Consider the following 16359-nt stretch of genomic DNA (forward strand, 5'->3'; position numbering starts at 1 on the left):
CCAAACCAGGGCTGTTTTCACCAACTGCTTGGTTTTTTCCAAACAGCTTTTTCTGACAGAGATTTTCCTCCTTTCCAATTCATTGACTTACCAGCTCTTCAAAGAGAGAGGCTGCACTGGGTCTAGTTTGAAACCACGTACATTTCAACCAAACTGTGGGGGTTTACTCTGGTTCTACAACTGTTGTATGTTTTGATGGCTCCCCAAGTGTCCGTATCTGATGTTCTCAGGATAAAAATTCAAATATAATCCACAGGAGTTCATCACAGTCTGTGCAGAGGCACTGCTGTGAATCACAGCGGCTCCTTGGTCCCTCCCTGCCTTTGCTCGGGAGCCTTCCTGACCCTGTAACAGGAGCACATGCCCATCACAAGGGGCACCCCTGCCAGTCTAACCTCAAATCCACACTGAACCTCTTCGGTTGTGTCATAATGACATTAAATTACTCATCATCCAAGTACATACTTCAAGTAAAACCATCCAGCGCTTACGAGATTTCCTAAAGACTAATGACACCTTGTAATTTAAATGAGTTATTCCCCTACTAGCTTCCAGAATAAATGGAAAGGGTGCTGAGTTTCTAAGTAAATGATGATCTCCCTTTCCTGTTTTCTATGAACTTTCTCCTCCCCATTTTTATCTGCACTGCTAAACACTTGCATCTGTCACAAACGTGTGACATCTGTTGTGCTAAAGGAAGGAAGCTGGACCCTATCTGGAGTGGTTATAGTGAAAGGTTCTCTGTGGCTACAAAGCAAGAGAGACTAGAGCTTTTTTTAATAACCAAAAAAAAGCTTTTCCAGGTAAAACCTTTGTGCATACGGATGGCTTTTCCTTCTCTGTTTCATCTCAGTGCAGCAGGATTTTGAGGGGTGCAGGTGACAGAGTTCACAGAAATAGGTTTTTTATCTCTGACTCATCCCTTCTCTCTGTTCCCCATTGATGGCCATGGCACCTGGAGCCACAAATTAATGGAATGTGGTCCAAGCCTCATGATGCCTGTGGAGCAAGCCTCAGCAAAACCAAGAGTTACTCCATGGGGAGTACTCAGAGGGGAACTTTCCATGGGCACCAGCACTTGGGTCAGTCACACCTGTGCTAACCTCTCCCTCAATAAGCAAGTGGTGGTCTAGTTTCAGGTGGCAAATGATTAGGGAATGGAGGCAACAGGAGATGGAAGGGACCCTGCTGCCACCACAGTCCACACATGGCTTTCAGTAACAGAGCAGAAACTTGGAGATCCACCATCTCTGCTCCGGGACCATAGAGCCAGCATGCGCTTGCTGCAGCCAGAGCAGCTTTAGGCTTGAAATGTGAAATTAAGTTGCTTTGTAACCCATCTTTTCCATTCCAAAAGACCTTTTCTCCTAATGAGGAGACAAATGTCAGGCTTGACTCACTCTTCATGAAATGCAGACCTGAAATGGAGTGCTCTATTTTAAGAATTGCCACCTACCACAAGGGACTTGAAGGATGTGACGGCTTTCAAAACATCTTCATGATCTGCATGCGCCTCCTAGTGAAGGGAGAACAAATTTCTCAGCCATCAGCAGCAGCAGCACCCACCCTGAGCATCACCCACAGTCCCAGTATGGTCAGGGCTGAGCATACAAGCAGCATGGGCTGCAGGAGGAGGTCAAAGTCCCCCAGGTACCTTCCCCACCACTCACTTCAACATGGCATGGCTAAAGACAGCTATGCAATTCACTGATACCAATTTAATGAGTATGAAGTGGCCAGAGCAAGAGTAGGTATGATTGGACTTAGAACAAACCTGACTTGCAAAGAAAAATGAATGAAAACAGGCAGTGGCGCACGGTGCACCTTCAGGAAGGAAACTTCAACTGATGAGCCAGGTATTCTAGCCACTGCCCCATCAAGGGTGGAAACCCATGAGCACCAAGGGGGTTTCACCTCTGGGTTTAAGGGAGGGCATGTCTGAGCAGACAGCTCTTGGGTGAAAGCAGAATGGTGTCCCTTATCTCTGACCCCAGCTATATGCTAGTACTCTCCCTGAATTTTCTCCCGGATCCAGGATCCTGCTCCTCACCACCAAGTCCTCATGCCAAGCAAATTGTAAGGTGTCTAGGATGTGATGGAGCTGTCCCTGCAGCCTCGGATTGCTCATCTGGAATGTGGGATGAATGGCTGCCCTGAACACACCTGCCCCCTCAGCAGCTCTGCAGCAGTGCAGGGAATGCTGTGCTGTACATCCACACTGCTCACAGCCATCCTCTTCCCACAGCATCACAGCTTAAACCTCAGCCCTACTGATTCATGCAACAAAACTCCCACACCCAGCTTAGAAACTAAGAGAAGTAGGTGACGTGTGTGTCCCTAAATCAACTGCTGAATTGCCTGCAAATAGCAGGCAAAGAGCACAATGGATATCCTGCAAAAAGCCCATTATCCCTGCATGGGCATGGTGGCTGCAGCCAGGCTCAGCTCAGTCCTTGCAGCTCAGCTCAGCCAGGTGAGAAGGTACAGGTAGGTCTGGAGTTGCCTACCATGCAGGCTTTCCTGCTCTCTCCTATGCAGGAGTATCCCTGGCTCAAGCATACAAGTTTTGATCCTTTGGCTTGATTGTAGGTCAATGGATAAGTGTGCTGAATTAACTGGTAATTAAAACTGGATGAGAGGAAAAAGTAAACTTGCTTAAAAACAGACTGTTACTTCTGTTTTCTTCAGCCCCTTGCACCACCCCTAAGTTTTGCCTTCCTGCAGCTGGAGTGCACCAGCAGTGAATAGCAGAGCTCCAATAGCAGAGATTTCTACAGTCCCTGGGGTAAGAAATGTCCTGAAGCAGACCTACTCCTTGCCAAGGAAGTCTCTGTGTCCCTGGCTGCTCTCCCTGCTCCCAGGGACTAGCTCTCCACCCCTGTGTCTGTGCTGGCTGCCAGATCCATGTCTGTCTGTGCAGCTTTGCCTCCACCCAGGAGCACAACCCTTGGGCAAGGGGTGGGAATGTGCCTGTGAGCCACAGGAGTGAGTGGCCGGGTTAGGAATCTCATCAAATGATAACAAAAACACAGATTCATTCTCAGCTGTGCAAATAAACAGCAGCTGCAGCCCGACCCTAGACTCTGCTTTTACTTGTGCTGCAAATGGCCCATCTTCGAAGAAGGGCTGGGGTGGAGAACAGGCAACACGTTTCCACAACATTCCTCAGGCTCTTCCACCAGTTTCTCACTTTTAATCTGAAAGGTGGATAATGTCTGGGGGACACGGGGGACATCTCCTTGGAGATGTGGCAAGTACTTTTAGCCACGTGATGCTCAAACATCAAGAGGCAGAGGTGTCTCTTGACGCTCGGGGAGCAGCTCTGGCAGCATCAAGGGGCAGAGCCTGCCCAGCAGCCCCACACCCCACCTACCTCCATGTGCCTCTCCAGCTCCTGCAGCAGGGTCACATATTTATCCAGCCTCAGGAAGGGTTTGCTGAGGCTTGTGGTCAGGATGAGAATGCCTGGGCTGGCCGCACCTTGGCTCTCCATGAACTTCTCCAGCTCATCGCTATAAAAAGAGACAACAACAACAACAACGAGGGCTCTCAGAGCTGAGGGCTGTGTTTTCTGCCTCCCATGCTCTCCTGATGGCCAAGGCTCTGCTCTGTGCTGCTGGTGTAGTGGCTCTTTAAAGGCAGCACAAACTCCGCTCTGAGCAGCCCCAACCCACGACCAACTCCATGGATCAGGCAGGGAGCTTCTAGGCAAGCAAGACCCTTCTCCCCTGGAAAGCAGGAGAGGATGCTGCATGGCCACAGGTGTTGGAATGCACAGCCGCTGGGGCACACTGGTGCCAGCAGCTGGTCCCCCAGCACAGCGACGTGGCACAGGGATAGATATCTGGTGGACAGGGAGAGGGAGGCAGGGGCTGCATAGGCTGGGTGCTGTGCTGGAGGAGGCTGCAGCAATGCACTGGGGCCCTGCTGGAAGCTGTGATGTAGGTGTTTGCATGTACATTTCTCTAGAGAACATGGCTTCTGTGTGTTGGCACATTTGCCAAAGATGATACTTTGATTGATTTAGCAAAAGGGGTCAGACTGAAGAATCACATGAATCAGTAATTTGCTGGAGCCAGGCTTGTTGTTACAGTGAACTAAAGCTGCATTTCAGCAGGTAAGTAAATACATTGTGAGTTCCCATTGCAGAATGGGAAGACTTAAACATTATGGATGTGGTTCCGGCTTTCCCATCATTGCAGGGCGGACAGATGACCTGCATGAGGAATGACACAGTGATAGCCTCTTGGCTTGGCATGTTTTTGAGCAGGACATCATACAAATTCAAGTGTCTACTAATGTGGGTCACGTTGAAGAAAGATGTTATTAATGTGACCTACCAATGACCCTGAAAGTCAACCATTTGGTTGAATAGAAGCTCAATTAGTAAACTGGATAACTGGGTGACTCAATGACCATCCTCCTTCTGCAGCAATGTGCTCCCCGCACCATGGTGCCACTGGGGATCACGCTCCCATTTGTCAGTGTGTGAGCACTTGAGCAGTGGGTCTGAAACAACATCTGGGTCCTTTAGCAAGAAACAACCACAGAAGATGCTATTGCCAGAGCTGTGGCTGCCTGTTTGACCCAAGGCGGGAGCCCTGTATGTGCAAAATGGACCTGTGGGATCAGCTCTGAACATGAGCAGTGTGAGTTGTCTTTATGCTGAAGTTGAAAGGCCCTGCTAAAAAGCCCAAAGCCCAGCAGCAAGGAATACCCTTTCCCTGTTGTCAAAACACAGGTCAACAGCCATGCCAGGCCAAGTATTAGTAATAAAAGCTAACTTTCTAAAGCAGCCTGAGTCTCCTTCTCCATCACTCACCTGTGCTGTGTGAGGACATTCACTGCTGAAGGGTGGTTAGCACAGTACGTCAGGTACAGGGAGCGAAATTGGGGCATCGCGTTCATGAAACAGCCTCCCACACGCTGCAGGTTCTCGGGGAGCCTGCAGACATCAACACACCAGCCACACTGAGCCTCTGGATCTGCACTCTGCAGCCACAGCAATCCCAGGGACCTGCCCAGGAGCTACCCCACTGCTCAGGGAAGTTCCCAGGTCACCTCAAAACTGCAGCACTGAGCAAAATACCCACACCTGCCACCTGGGGAGGGGGAAGAGGGCGACCCTCAAGTGGGTCTGGGTTCCTGTGGTTCAGACAGTGAGCATCACAACCCACTATCAGCTCAGACAATCTGTGACTCAACCTGATACATATCACCAGCAGAGCTACAGCTGGGATGATGAGGATCTGCTGGAAACTAGGGGCAGTGCAAGGGCAGGTCCCACTCTCTGGGCTGCCCATGAATATGAAAAGATGGAGAAAGGAGGAGAAGCCACAGCCTGAATATATTCCCAATATTCAGTCTTTCCCCATCTCTTTTCTGCCCTTAGCTAAGGCTAAACGTATCTGTCAGCCTCCCTGCAGGAAATTATCACCTCCAATAATTTGCTCTTTGCTCCCTGGCAATTCCCATCTTCATGCCTGCCAGATCTCCAACCCTGCATGTGTCTGCATCTTTGGGTTAGGCACACTTCTGTGTCAGGTCTAGTGACACTCATTCAGCAGATGCCTTAACACCAGCAATGTCAGAGTTCCTTCTACCTTCTCTCCTGCCAAAGCACTGCCTGCCACCTTTTCTCAGTCCTGTTATTTTCTTCTATATTTAACAAGTCGAAGACAGCAGCCAGGAGGAACCTTAATGAACATGTCTTTCTATTATTTTTAGCTACAACTGAAAAGCTTAACAACCTCAGTGCTATGACACAAACTTACTTTGCAACTTCTTCCAAGGCTTGGTTCAGTGTTTGCTGAAAAGCAGAGATTTCTTCCGTGTTTCCCAGCAATGCCATGATGTCCCCAGCACTGAGCCTACAAGAGCCACATTGCCAGCCACCATCAGAGAAAAGCTGCTCTCAGGAGCACCCCGTTTTTATTGATCACCAGCCCTTCCAAAAAGACACAAAAATTTCTCCCTTCCCCAGATACAGCATCGGACGGAACACAAAATTCATGATCTGTGAGCTACACACCTCACACCTTCTCCTGGAGAAGACTTCTGCTGCCAAGGATTATCTTAATTGGATTTTAATCACTTAGTCCCACTAATCATCTCAGAACTTTAGTTGTCTAATAGACACAGACAGATGGGATTTCAGCCAGAGGTGGGGAGGGAGGTGTGTACACAGACACAGTTTTGTCTTCAGAGACACATGCCATGGGTTTCTCTGTGGGAAGAGGGTCCTACAGATGGGGGCCTCTTTGTTCCTTGAGTGGGGCTGGATGTTTCCAGAGCTAATGTGCCCGTTTCTGTCATCCTAAGAGTCACTCTCACACCACTCTCATTCAGGCCTACAAGGCCGGGAGCACAAAAAATTAACCCACAGATTTTGGAAGGGAGAAGCGACTGAAATACAGAGGCCTTAGAATACCCCTCTCCCATCTCTCCTGACTGGACAATATCTAAACACGTGCCCTCTGTCCATGACACCCCAAGGCTCCCACAGTGTTCCCTCCACCTCAGATACCCTTATATCTTACTTATCATAAGACTGGAGGGGTCTTAAGTAAGTTCCCAGAAGTGACTGCAGCTCCTTTGCATAATCTCGTTCTGATTCCAGAATATTTTGCAACACCTAGGGTGAGAGACAACAGAGCACTGAGAAAAGATCTTTGTACCTGCAAATTAGTCAAAAGAACACAACATCAGCTTCAAAATCTGGAAAAGCATGGAAGTGTATTTCAAGTCCAGAAATTACATTTCTTAATACAGAACCCAGAACACTCAGGAAAGTCCTGGTGGTCAGATATTGAGATTTTACTTTGCAAACTTGGGAGGCCTGGAAAGCAGGTGTTAAAGGCTGCACCAAAGATGGCTTCTGTGGCAGATCAAACCAGGGCACACCTCATTTGCCACTTCAGGGGTGTAATGATCTAGGCTTGGTCCTGCTAAGCCATATCAGCAGCTGGTTTGTCTCTGGCCACACAGCAGGCAAACCCAGTGCCTGCACACTCCTAGTCAGCACTCCAGTTTCTTAGTGTGGATGAGCTCTGGAGACAGTAGAGGTGGTTTCCAGCCCCTTGGACATACTGCTTCTGCTTTGCTTTGCTTGAAATATATCTAGACATACTGATGAGCAGGATTAAGCTCCAGCACTGAGAGCCAGGGATGCTCCCATGAGGCATCCTCACTCTCTTACACCACAGCCTGGATACAGGGGAAAGGTAGCCGCCCCTGCTTTGCCAGACCTCCTCACTTTGGCAGCAATATGCAAAGGGGAGATGTTTCCCCACCCCTTCTGCAGCATCAATTCGTGGCCTGGCAGGCTGTGAACCTGCTCCAAAGCCAAGGCCAGTTACAAAGCCATGAGCTGTGACAGCTGCCCATTCTCCAAGGGCTGCAGCTGCTGGCAGAGACACAGGACAGGCACCTTGGGGTATAACATCTCTAGCCAAACCCAAGAAAAGGGCCAGAGCCCTGATTTGGCCTGCTTACACCATGACTTTATCTCCTCACCTTTACCAACAGGCAATGTTGTGCCTTATCCCCTGCACTGATCTGAAAACTGCCACCTTTCCTTAATTATCTCAGTTGTCTACTTCAAGTCTCTTTTGACATCTTGCAGCCACTTGCATTTGTGGTTTATTGTCTCAACGGCCGTGAATCAAGGGAATGGAAACAGCTGCATTTAAACAGTCACATCCCCCGTTGTCACAAATTACTTTAATGATTTTTAAGGGAAGGAGCCAGAAGATTAATAACATGGTACTTATTAAAATGTATGATAAAATGTATGAACATCACTTTAAAACTTACCACAGGGTAATAATTCTTTGTCAGCTGAGTGTTTTCTAGCCCTTTTAATGCTTTGGGAGAGAGTGGTTTATCTGTACAAAAAAAAAAAAGTGAATAAATTACAGTGCACAGCTCTCATTATTCCATCAGGGAAAGACACTCCCAACATTATGTCCAGCAAATGTAACTTCACCCCTGTGACCACAAAACTTCAATTGCAGGGTTTGTTTCCCCATTTCACAAAAAAAACTAGGATAAAAACCAGTGGCATGCATGACGCTGACAGTGGCCAAGTGAGTCACACCAGAAGCTTTGTGCCTCTGCCAACCAATGTCCAGGTTTTCTCCAAAATCCCTGGCACCAGCCCAGTGTCTGGTAATATTTGGAACTACAGTGTTGCTCCACCTGGCCCACCGAATTTGGTTTTGAAGCTGGGTGTCTGTCAGAAATGACAGATACTGATCACAGTGATTCACAAGGCACTTGAAGCCAACCCCAATCAATATGCTGACCTCCCATTCTCATAGTCACTTGTGATGCAAAATCCTTCACTGAACGAAAATAGATTCAAATGAAAAGCTCACAAAACCCTGAAAATCAATTCTCATTCTGCATTTGATAAATCCCTGTGGATGCCTCCAGCACTGTACATATGTGTACGCACACACACACACAAATCCCCACTCCTATTTTCCTTCCCTAGAGAAGCCCTTTCCTTTCCAGCAGCACGGCTTTCCCAGCAACACCATCTCCCCTCTGGACTGGGACAGGCAAGCAGTGCAAGGCTGCCCCAGTCCTGGTCACACTGCACATACTGAAACAGCTCCATGCCATGTGGAGCAGCCAGGCTCTCCCGTCTCCCTGCAATCGCTCACACAAAGCAATTAGTTTCACATTGATAGCAGAGGAGAAACTTGAAACTGATAAATTTAGCCTCTTTATGTACTCTCTAATTACTGCCCTTGTAGTGCTTCCTGTCACTTCCAGCTAAAGGCTCACAGGAGCTCAGCTCCACAGTTATGTCACAGAATCACAGAACATTTCCAGCCAAAGGGCACCTAGGACACAGCAGAGGTACGGACACTGCTGAAAAACAAGTAACTCCATTCAGAGTGACAAGTTGTACACTGTGGAGGTGGGAAAAGCAGCTTCCTGCCAGTTGCAGCCTCAGCTGTACTCCTGAGGCGGGGAGGGTTTACTGATGGCCTCTCATTCCTCGCTTGTGATACGGGACATATCTCCTGAGCACACCAGGGCAATAAACCCTTCTGCCACGTGAAATGGTGCCAAGAGATGATCTGGACAGAAAAGCTCTGCAGACAGAAAAATCTGCTGGGCTCTTACATCAGGATCTATGGGAAACTGGCCCTTCACTTCAGTAAGGTACTGTCATGTCACGCAGCTGCCATCTGATTTTCCCTATAGGACTCAAGTTTGCTCCCCTTTGTTTAAAACATCTCTCTTCTTCCCTCACTGAGTTAATTAGTGATTCTTGAGTTGTGCTAGACAAGCCTTCACTCCCTGTTGCAACTTCCTGCTCCAGCTCAGACATCATCTCCCAGAGGGAAACAGTGGGAGATGAGATATCCTAACAATGATTTTTTTCATTTAGAATTAAATAAAAACTGACCTAATTCTGATCACTAAATCATGAATTTTTTTCTTCCCTCTTTTGCTTTATTTTTACAAGGGTAGAAGCAAGGATGTCTAACAGGCTGCACATTCTGCAGCTACTTTGCAGACCCCTGCTGGCATCTCAGTGTTTGAGGCCAGAGCAGATCCTGAGCCATAAAACCAGTACCAAGCACACACCCAAGTCTCTCTCTCTGCTAAGTCCTCAAGGCACATTACGGAGTTAAGCTGCATTTTGCCAAAAAACAGTTTAATCTCACACAAAGGCCTGGATAGGGGTGAGCTGCTTGAATGGATGTGAAATGCCACAGGGCAGTTGGCATAGGGCTTCACATCACCACCACCCTACCTCTTGGTACAACCACATGGCAGAAAATGTTAAGGACATGCAAGACAAAGCTCAGTAAAAGCAGATATCATGAGACAAATCCCTCTTCCTTTCTCAATATTGCAGCAGAAGCATCTGGGAAAAAATGTACTCCGTGAAATCAACCATCACTATGACCAAAACAGGGACCATGCCTCTTGGCCATACAGTTTTTGTTGGATTCCACACTGCAATGGTGAGCATCCATTCCACTAATGCCTGAAAAGCCAGGATCACACACAAATACATTGCCTGACCAAGGTCTCTAAGAAAAAGCTAGTTCTGGGCTCAGACATCGGAATGACCTGATGGCTTCCCAGGACAAATGGGACCCATATTCATCTCTGTCCTCATTCTCTGACAATATCCCTGCTTCCACGCTTCTGGGGCTTGGGGGGAGCAAGAGAAAGGCACAGTGTGCTGGGAAGAGGGTGAAGCAGCTCTCAAGCAATTCATCCGAAACACTGTGTGTTACCGTTCCATTCATCCTTCCATTAGCCCAGCTGCCTGGAGTACATAAACGGCCCTTAATAAATAGCAGCAATTTCCCAAAGGCACGAGGATCCTCACTGCATTGTGCCTCTGTCATTCAATCAGCCCTTGAAAGCCATTTGCTTACCAGTGGATTTGATTTCTCTGACGTAGTTGCTTGGGAACCAGCCTGTTTTTCCATTCAAGGTGCCTTCCCACCAGCCCCCTTCTTCAACTCGGGTGACATAAATAATGTCTCCTTTGTTAACAGAGAGTTCATCCTCATTGGTCTGCTTAAAATTGAACCTGGCCTTTACCACCAGCTGATGACTGCCATTCTCAGTCATCTCCTAAGGAAAGAAACGTGCAAAAACATCAGTAAATAGTCAAAAAAAGCAGAAACCACTAGGACAAGCCATTGTTCTTCTCAGTTGTGACAGCTGTTTTTTCAGTATTGCTCTGTATAACAACCAGTAATATCTTGCTGTTGTTTAAACTCTCCCTTCAGAGGACCACAAGGTCCCTCCCAAGCATTAATTTTAATTACCCAGTGCAATGGGTGGCAGATAAGAATCACTCCTCTCCTGTCACACAGAGAAACATTGCAGTTTGGAGAAGCCGTGGGACTCTCTCCAGATGAGACAACAAACCCATGATGGAGATCAGGAGAGAAAAAACCCTGGTGTTGACCCAGAGGTACCAACCACGCTCCTCTACCCCCAAGGCCATCAAACCCACAACTACACATTAAATAAAGGGTACCACAGGCTTGGAGTGCCTCCGTAACACCCTTGCTGCCTGGGATGCTGTGCCGTTGGAGTCACTCTGGGGGTCTCCAGACGCGGAGCTAAGAGAGGACAGAGGTGAACATGGCCTTTTTGACAGCTGATCTGGGGAAACAAAACAAAGTCTGAGTTTTACCCAGCTGTCCACCATCCCTCTACATCACAGCAAAGCAAAGTGTAAAGCCTGTAAACAAAACAGGAACAGGGCACAACAGGTCAAAGAGCATCTACCAGAGCAAGACAGTAAGTGCATGGCATCTGGAGCATGGGTGCTCCCAGTCAGCAGTGAGGGTGATTTTCTGGGCTGGGATAACCCTTCCACCAATGAAGAAGTTGAATTACATCCCAAGGCACTCCTAGGTTATGCCAGCTCTGCAGCCACACATCTAATTGCAGTATTTCTTTGAAATCCCCCTTAAAACTGTAGAAAAGTAGAATAGTACTGAGTACTGTGGCTTAGTACTGTGATTCCCCACTGGGAATGTTTCTGGGATCCAACTAAGCACTGTTGAAGGTGTGTCAAAGTTTAGCTCTCCAGTGAGTGCTCTTAGGTCACCTCTGCAGCTGCAGTGTGGGCTATCCCTCTGAGTGGGGAGGAATGCTGAACAGTTGGTCAACACAATCGCTCCTCTATTTAGAGGAGTCCTTCTGGGTTCATTGTCCAGCTGAAAGAGGCTAGGCACTATTTTGATTGCTCTCCATGGACCATTGCCAGTAGTCATGTGAGAGAGGGTTTCAAGCCATGCCGAGGAAGGACAGGAGTGAGATCCCCAGGAGATGAACTGCCCATGGAAAGGCTCAGATCATCCCAGCAGCTCCTGGAGCTGCCTCCTTCACACACTCAGAGCTCTTTGCTTTTCAAACCAGTCTCTAGGCTTGTTTCTGTCCCTGGCTGATGCTGGAGGCAATGCTGCTGCTCTGACACATCTGTTTTCACAGTTAGTGATTTGTTTCTATATTAATACCGAAAAATTGACAGAGAGTAAAAAGTTTCATGGTCCTAACTGTGCAGAGACTGAGTCAGTAGCCTTGTTGCTAAGAGGAGTTCCAGCTCCTGCAGGATCTGGCAGCACTCAGCCTCAGAATCCTGTTGTATGCTGCAGAGGCATGTAAAAACACGGGATTCAAGCCACTCAGTAATTCCCAGTATTTCACTGCTACTGTATCTCACACCACACTGTGGGATACCACTCAGATCACCTCCTTTCTGTGTCCCATCGTGCTCAAAAGACACAACAGCAGATATTATTTCAGTAAACTGTGAAGGATTTTTAAGATTGGTCTTGTGGCTTCTCTTCATATTTTAGAACATTTCTGCATTCTAGAGCTGCAGTTTTCCACCTGTGGTGGGGACCTCGCATGTCCATGGACCTCAAAAGCAGAACAGAGCCGTCTGCAGGAATCCCTGTGCTGGGTGTGCAAGTGCCTGGACCACGTTTGGAGTTCTGCCTTGAAGACACTGCAAGACGAGAGGGCAACACAGCCATGAAATGTGCACAGAAATCGGAAAAGACAAACTCCAAGGCTGCTTTTCCTCCATTCTCCTCCAGTCTGAATGTCAGCATGGAAAACTCATTCTGAAGGGGAAGTTTGTTACGAGTTACAGGAACTCAGCTGGGCTTTTATTCCCCTCAGAGAATTTTTGTTTCAATAGGAAAACACCTCATTCTTAGATTGTAGCTGGAGCAACACAAACTGTAAGCTCTTGGGGAAGGGACTTGCTTTGTCTCTCTCCTACCCCTTGCACAGTGGGGACCAGGACCGTGACTATGTCTTCCAGGTGCTGCTGTCTTACAAAGCCCAGCCATGCCATACTCACACACTAGTCTAGCCAGTCTGTGCTCCAGTGATGGACAATGTCCATGGTAAACCTTTTGTGCTGTCAGTGAGTCCATTTTCTCTCTTGTCCTGCTCGCTACACAATTGCCTGACAATTGCACAGTGAATTCCCAGCTTCCTGAGCTGTAGCAACTGCAAAACCTTTCCCCATGTAAAACCCACTTTGCCAACAGAGTGGCTTTTTCTCTCTGAAGCATCCTGTTATTTGAGCAGGAGTAGTTTTGGCTGCTCTTGGTGACTCAGAGGCCAGGGGTGTGGCTGGCTGCCAATGTGAGATATTCTTCCCCTGATTCCTCCTTAAAGGGAGGGCATAAATCCTGAGTCCAGACTTCGCTTATTTAAGTTAGCAGCCACAGTCACAGGGAAATGACTCCATTACTGTAGATTTTATGACTCTCCCTGCCCCTCCCAATCTTCCAAAGCTTTTATAAATATCTGCAGCAACCTAGAAACAAATGTAAAACTGCCTTTGACAGTTTGGCAGTGAAGCGTATCATTTATATTGCATCATGACAGTGTCCTATTTTATGCCTGGTCCAGCACGGAACACTGCTGCCATATGTTGCCTAAACTATGGTTAAAATAGCTGGGTTTTCTGCTCACATTCCTACACTATTTTTGGCAGATAAGCCTTGTCTGATCCAGCACAGCTGGTTTTCCTCCCCTGCCCTCTCTTGCCGACAAAAGCATCAAGCTCTGTATTGCTGTGTTTTGATGGACAGCTGCTGAACTATGAGTTTAGCCACTACAATGATGCCTCCAGTAATTTGCATAAAAAGATTCATGAAAACGCAAGGATTTGGACTTCAAATGGATGCTCAGAAATACATTCCCACAGCATTTCCTTAGCTGACACCTACTTCCCTCTGCCTCCAGCCAGGGTGTTGGGATGCAGCAGTGCTGGCGGGTGTTGGGATGTGCAGGCATGTCAGAGCCTTGGTGCCAGCAGCAACTGCAGGAGCTGGTTACAGGCTTTTCCTGATGCTCCATTCAGCCCATGGCCTCTGGCAAAACAGACAAACTGGACCATCTGCGGTGGCAGTTTGTAGGACACAGGCTCCTGCTCCTCAGGAATTTGGCCAAGCCACCAAAAAGTAAATGTTTGAGACATGTATTTATTTTACTCTGTACTTTTCCCAAGGGTACTCTCTGCCTGAGCAGCTAATTATATCGCAGGCATTGCGCTTTTTAACATTTAAACACAGAAAGCATATGTTCAAACAGATGTTTGCCATGAAACCAAGAGGATCCCAGCTTTTCTGTAGCCCCATCAGTAATATATGACAGGAACTGTTCCCCAGCAAAGCCCTGTCCCGGGCTGAGCAGGCACATGGGTGGCTGGAATAATGGAGTTGGGGCTATAAATAATGGGACAGATGTGCAGATGGCACTACAGCCTTGCCACCCTGTCAGCAAACACCCCATCGCACCCCTCCAGTCCAGCAACAGGCAAGGAAGAGGCAGGAGAGTTTCTCTCTCTTTTTGTTTTCACAATAGTGAAGCAAACATCAACATAGCAGCAGCATTTACAGAGGTTGCTCCCGGTCGAGTTAACCTACATTTTACATCCCCCACCACACTGGACTGCAAGAGCTGCTACACAGGGTCAGCATGTGGTGTTGGTAAGTGAGTGGTGAGAGGCTGGGAGGAGACGCTGAGGCTGGCTGAGGCCGAATTCCCATTCCCAAAGTTCTACAGAGTGAGCTCTCAGCAGAACTGAGTCCCGGCTGCAGAACAGCACCACAGAACCTGAATTTCTTGAGAGCAGCATTATACACACAGACACACACACACACATATGTGTGTACAAACCATGGGGCCGGGGGGGAATGTTTACAAATATGTACTATTATTATACATTATATATTATTATTAGACATATTATTATACATCTGGATGTACAATATTTGCATGATAATTTATACACTAGTTTATATAATGTATAGGCAAAATGCAAGCCTATAAAATGCCAAAAGGAATGTCTTCCCTTGAAAGGAAAGTAATGAGTTTTCATTTTGAAATTTCTTCCTTCAAACCATCTCAAATGCAACAGGGAAATGGAACTCTTCTCCTGGTGCTGGACTTCGGTGGGTGTGCAGGAGTCTGTCTTAATAGACCTGTATGACAAGAGGCTGTGAACTCTTCCCAGCACCAGGCAGACCTGCTCCTCAGCACCTCAGAAAAGGGACTCTGGTCCCCTCACCTCTCCCCAGAGCACCACTGTGCCATTGTCCCCCCCGCTGAATTACTCCTTTCACAGATTATGTTACTGAATATAATTTTTAAGTAATCCGTAGGGAACAGCTACATATTTGGGATGGAATCAGGATGAGCTGATTTGTTTTGCTTCAGCAGCCTACTCTTGCTCCCAGGGATACAGGACAAGCCATCAGTTTGATTCCCAGATCCAGGAGCCTCCTCCAAGGAACCAGGGAGAGGAGAGAGAGAAAAACATCAGTACAATTGACTGAGCAACCAGCAACAACATTTGTTTTGACATTCAGGAAAGGTATTAAGCAGATGGAGCTGTTTTTCTCTTCAGCTTTAAAACACACTTTAAAAATCTAATAGATGCATTTTGGGAGCTGCATGTTAATTTACACTGAGGATCTCTTATGCTGACCTACTTTGAGGTCCCTTAATACTTAATGCTCAAAACTGAGCAGAGGTCCCTCAGTGTAAAGTGATAATTGAGCTCTGCAGAGTTCACACAGCAACTCTAAAACATCACATTTTTAACCCAGAGTTTGTAGAAGCCTGAAATGTCAATCCCACCATGTACCATCAGCCATCAGTGCTGGCAGCACAATTTGACAAACCTCCAGAAACCACCATAAAGTAAGAATTAACAAAAAATTAAAAACCAACCCTGCATATATACAAGAAATAGTTTGAAAGGACAACAGAAGTACCCCTTTTTTCTTACCTTCAGTAGCTTTATTTACAGCTGATAATGTGCTCAGGACCTTGGAGAACTGATCTCCAGTGTACAAATCATGTGGATCAAACACCTGTGAAAGATTAATTCAGTCAGTCGAGCCCAAAACATCTCACACAGGCTGCTGGAGCCGCCCATGGTGCTGGAGGGTGACAGTGAGCATTAGGCAGCCCCTATGTCTCTGCGGGGAAAGGGCGTTCACTTAGGGCTGACAAGTCCCATTTCCTTTACAGCCAGACAATTCCTGGGGCACCACTGGCAGGCAGCGTGGGAAGGGCAGGGGAACCCAGAAGCATTTGGCGTGTAATGCTGGGAACAGGGAAGGAATCAGTGCTGTCTGCAGAGCAGAGACAACTCTGAAAATCACTGAGAAGGTTATTGCTGGCCTTGAGGGAAGCAAAGATTTTGTTGCTATTTTTGTTATCGAAAGCTGAAGAGATTGAGGCTGTGTATACAGATCTATGTATAAACACACACATATTTTCCACAGCAGAATTAACACACAAGGAAATTTCTGCTATCGCAATATATAG

At 47.3% G+C, this 16359-nt stretch overlaps 1 protein-coding gene across 6 annotated transcripts in view; it reads right to left on the minus strand.

Moving 5' to 3' along the window:
• ARHGEF6 (Rac/Cdc42 guanine nucleotide exchange factor 6) overlaps window positions 1-16359 on the minus strand; it is a 44580-nt gene that overhangs the window by 13874 nt on the left and 14347 nt on the right. For all 6 annotated transcript variants that reach the window (XR_010083576.1, XM_063423361.1, XM_063423360.1 and 3 more), the window contains 9 exons: window positions 15815-15899; window positions 11027-11154; window positions 10413-10614; window positions 7816-7886; window positions 6540-6634; window positions 5775-5870; window positions 4823-4945; window positions 3374-3512; window positions 1457-1516 (listed from right to left, as the gene is read on the minus strand). Coding sequence is in view for 5 of the 6 variants with exons in the window: in XM_063423361.1 (XP_063279431.1) it covers window positions 1457-1516; window positions 3374-3512; window positions 4823-4945; window positions 5775-5870; window positions 6540-6634; window positions 7816-7886; window positions 10413-10614; window positions 11027-11154; window positions 15815-15899 (999 nt within the window). In the remaining variant the exon portion in view is untranslated. The remainder of the gene's footprint in view (window positions 1-1456; window positions 1517-3373; window positions 3513-4822; window positions 4946-5774; window positions 5871-6539; window positions 6635-7815; window positions 7887-10412; window positions 10615-11026; window positions 11155-15814; window positions 15900-16359) is intronic.

This window comes from Prinia subflava, chromosome Z, assembly GCF_021018805.1.
Source record: "Prinia subflava isolate CZ2003 ecotype Zambia chromosome Z, Cam_Psub_1.2, whole genome shotgun sequence".
NCBI lineage: Eukaryota > Metazoa > Chordata > Aves > Passeriformes > Cisticolidae > Prinia > Prinia subflava.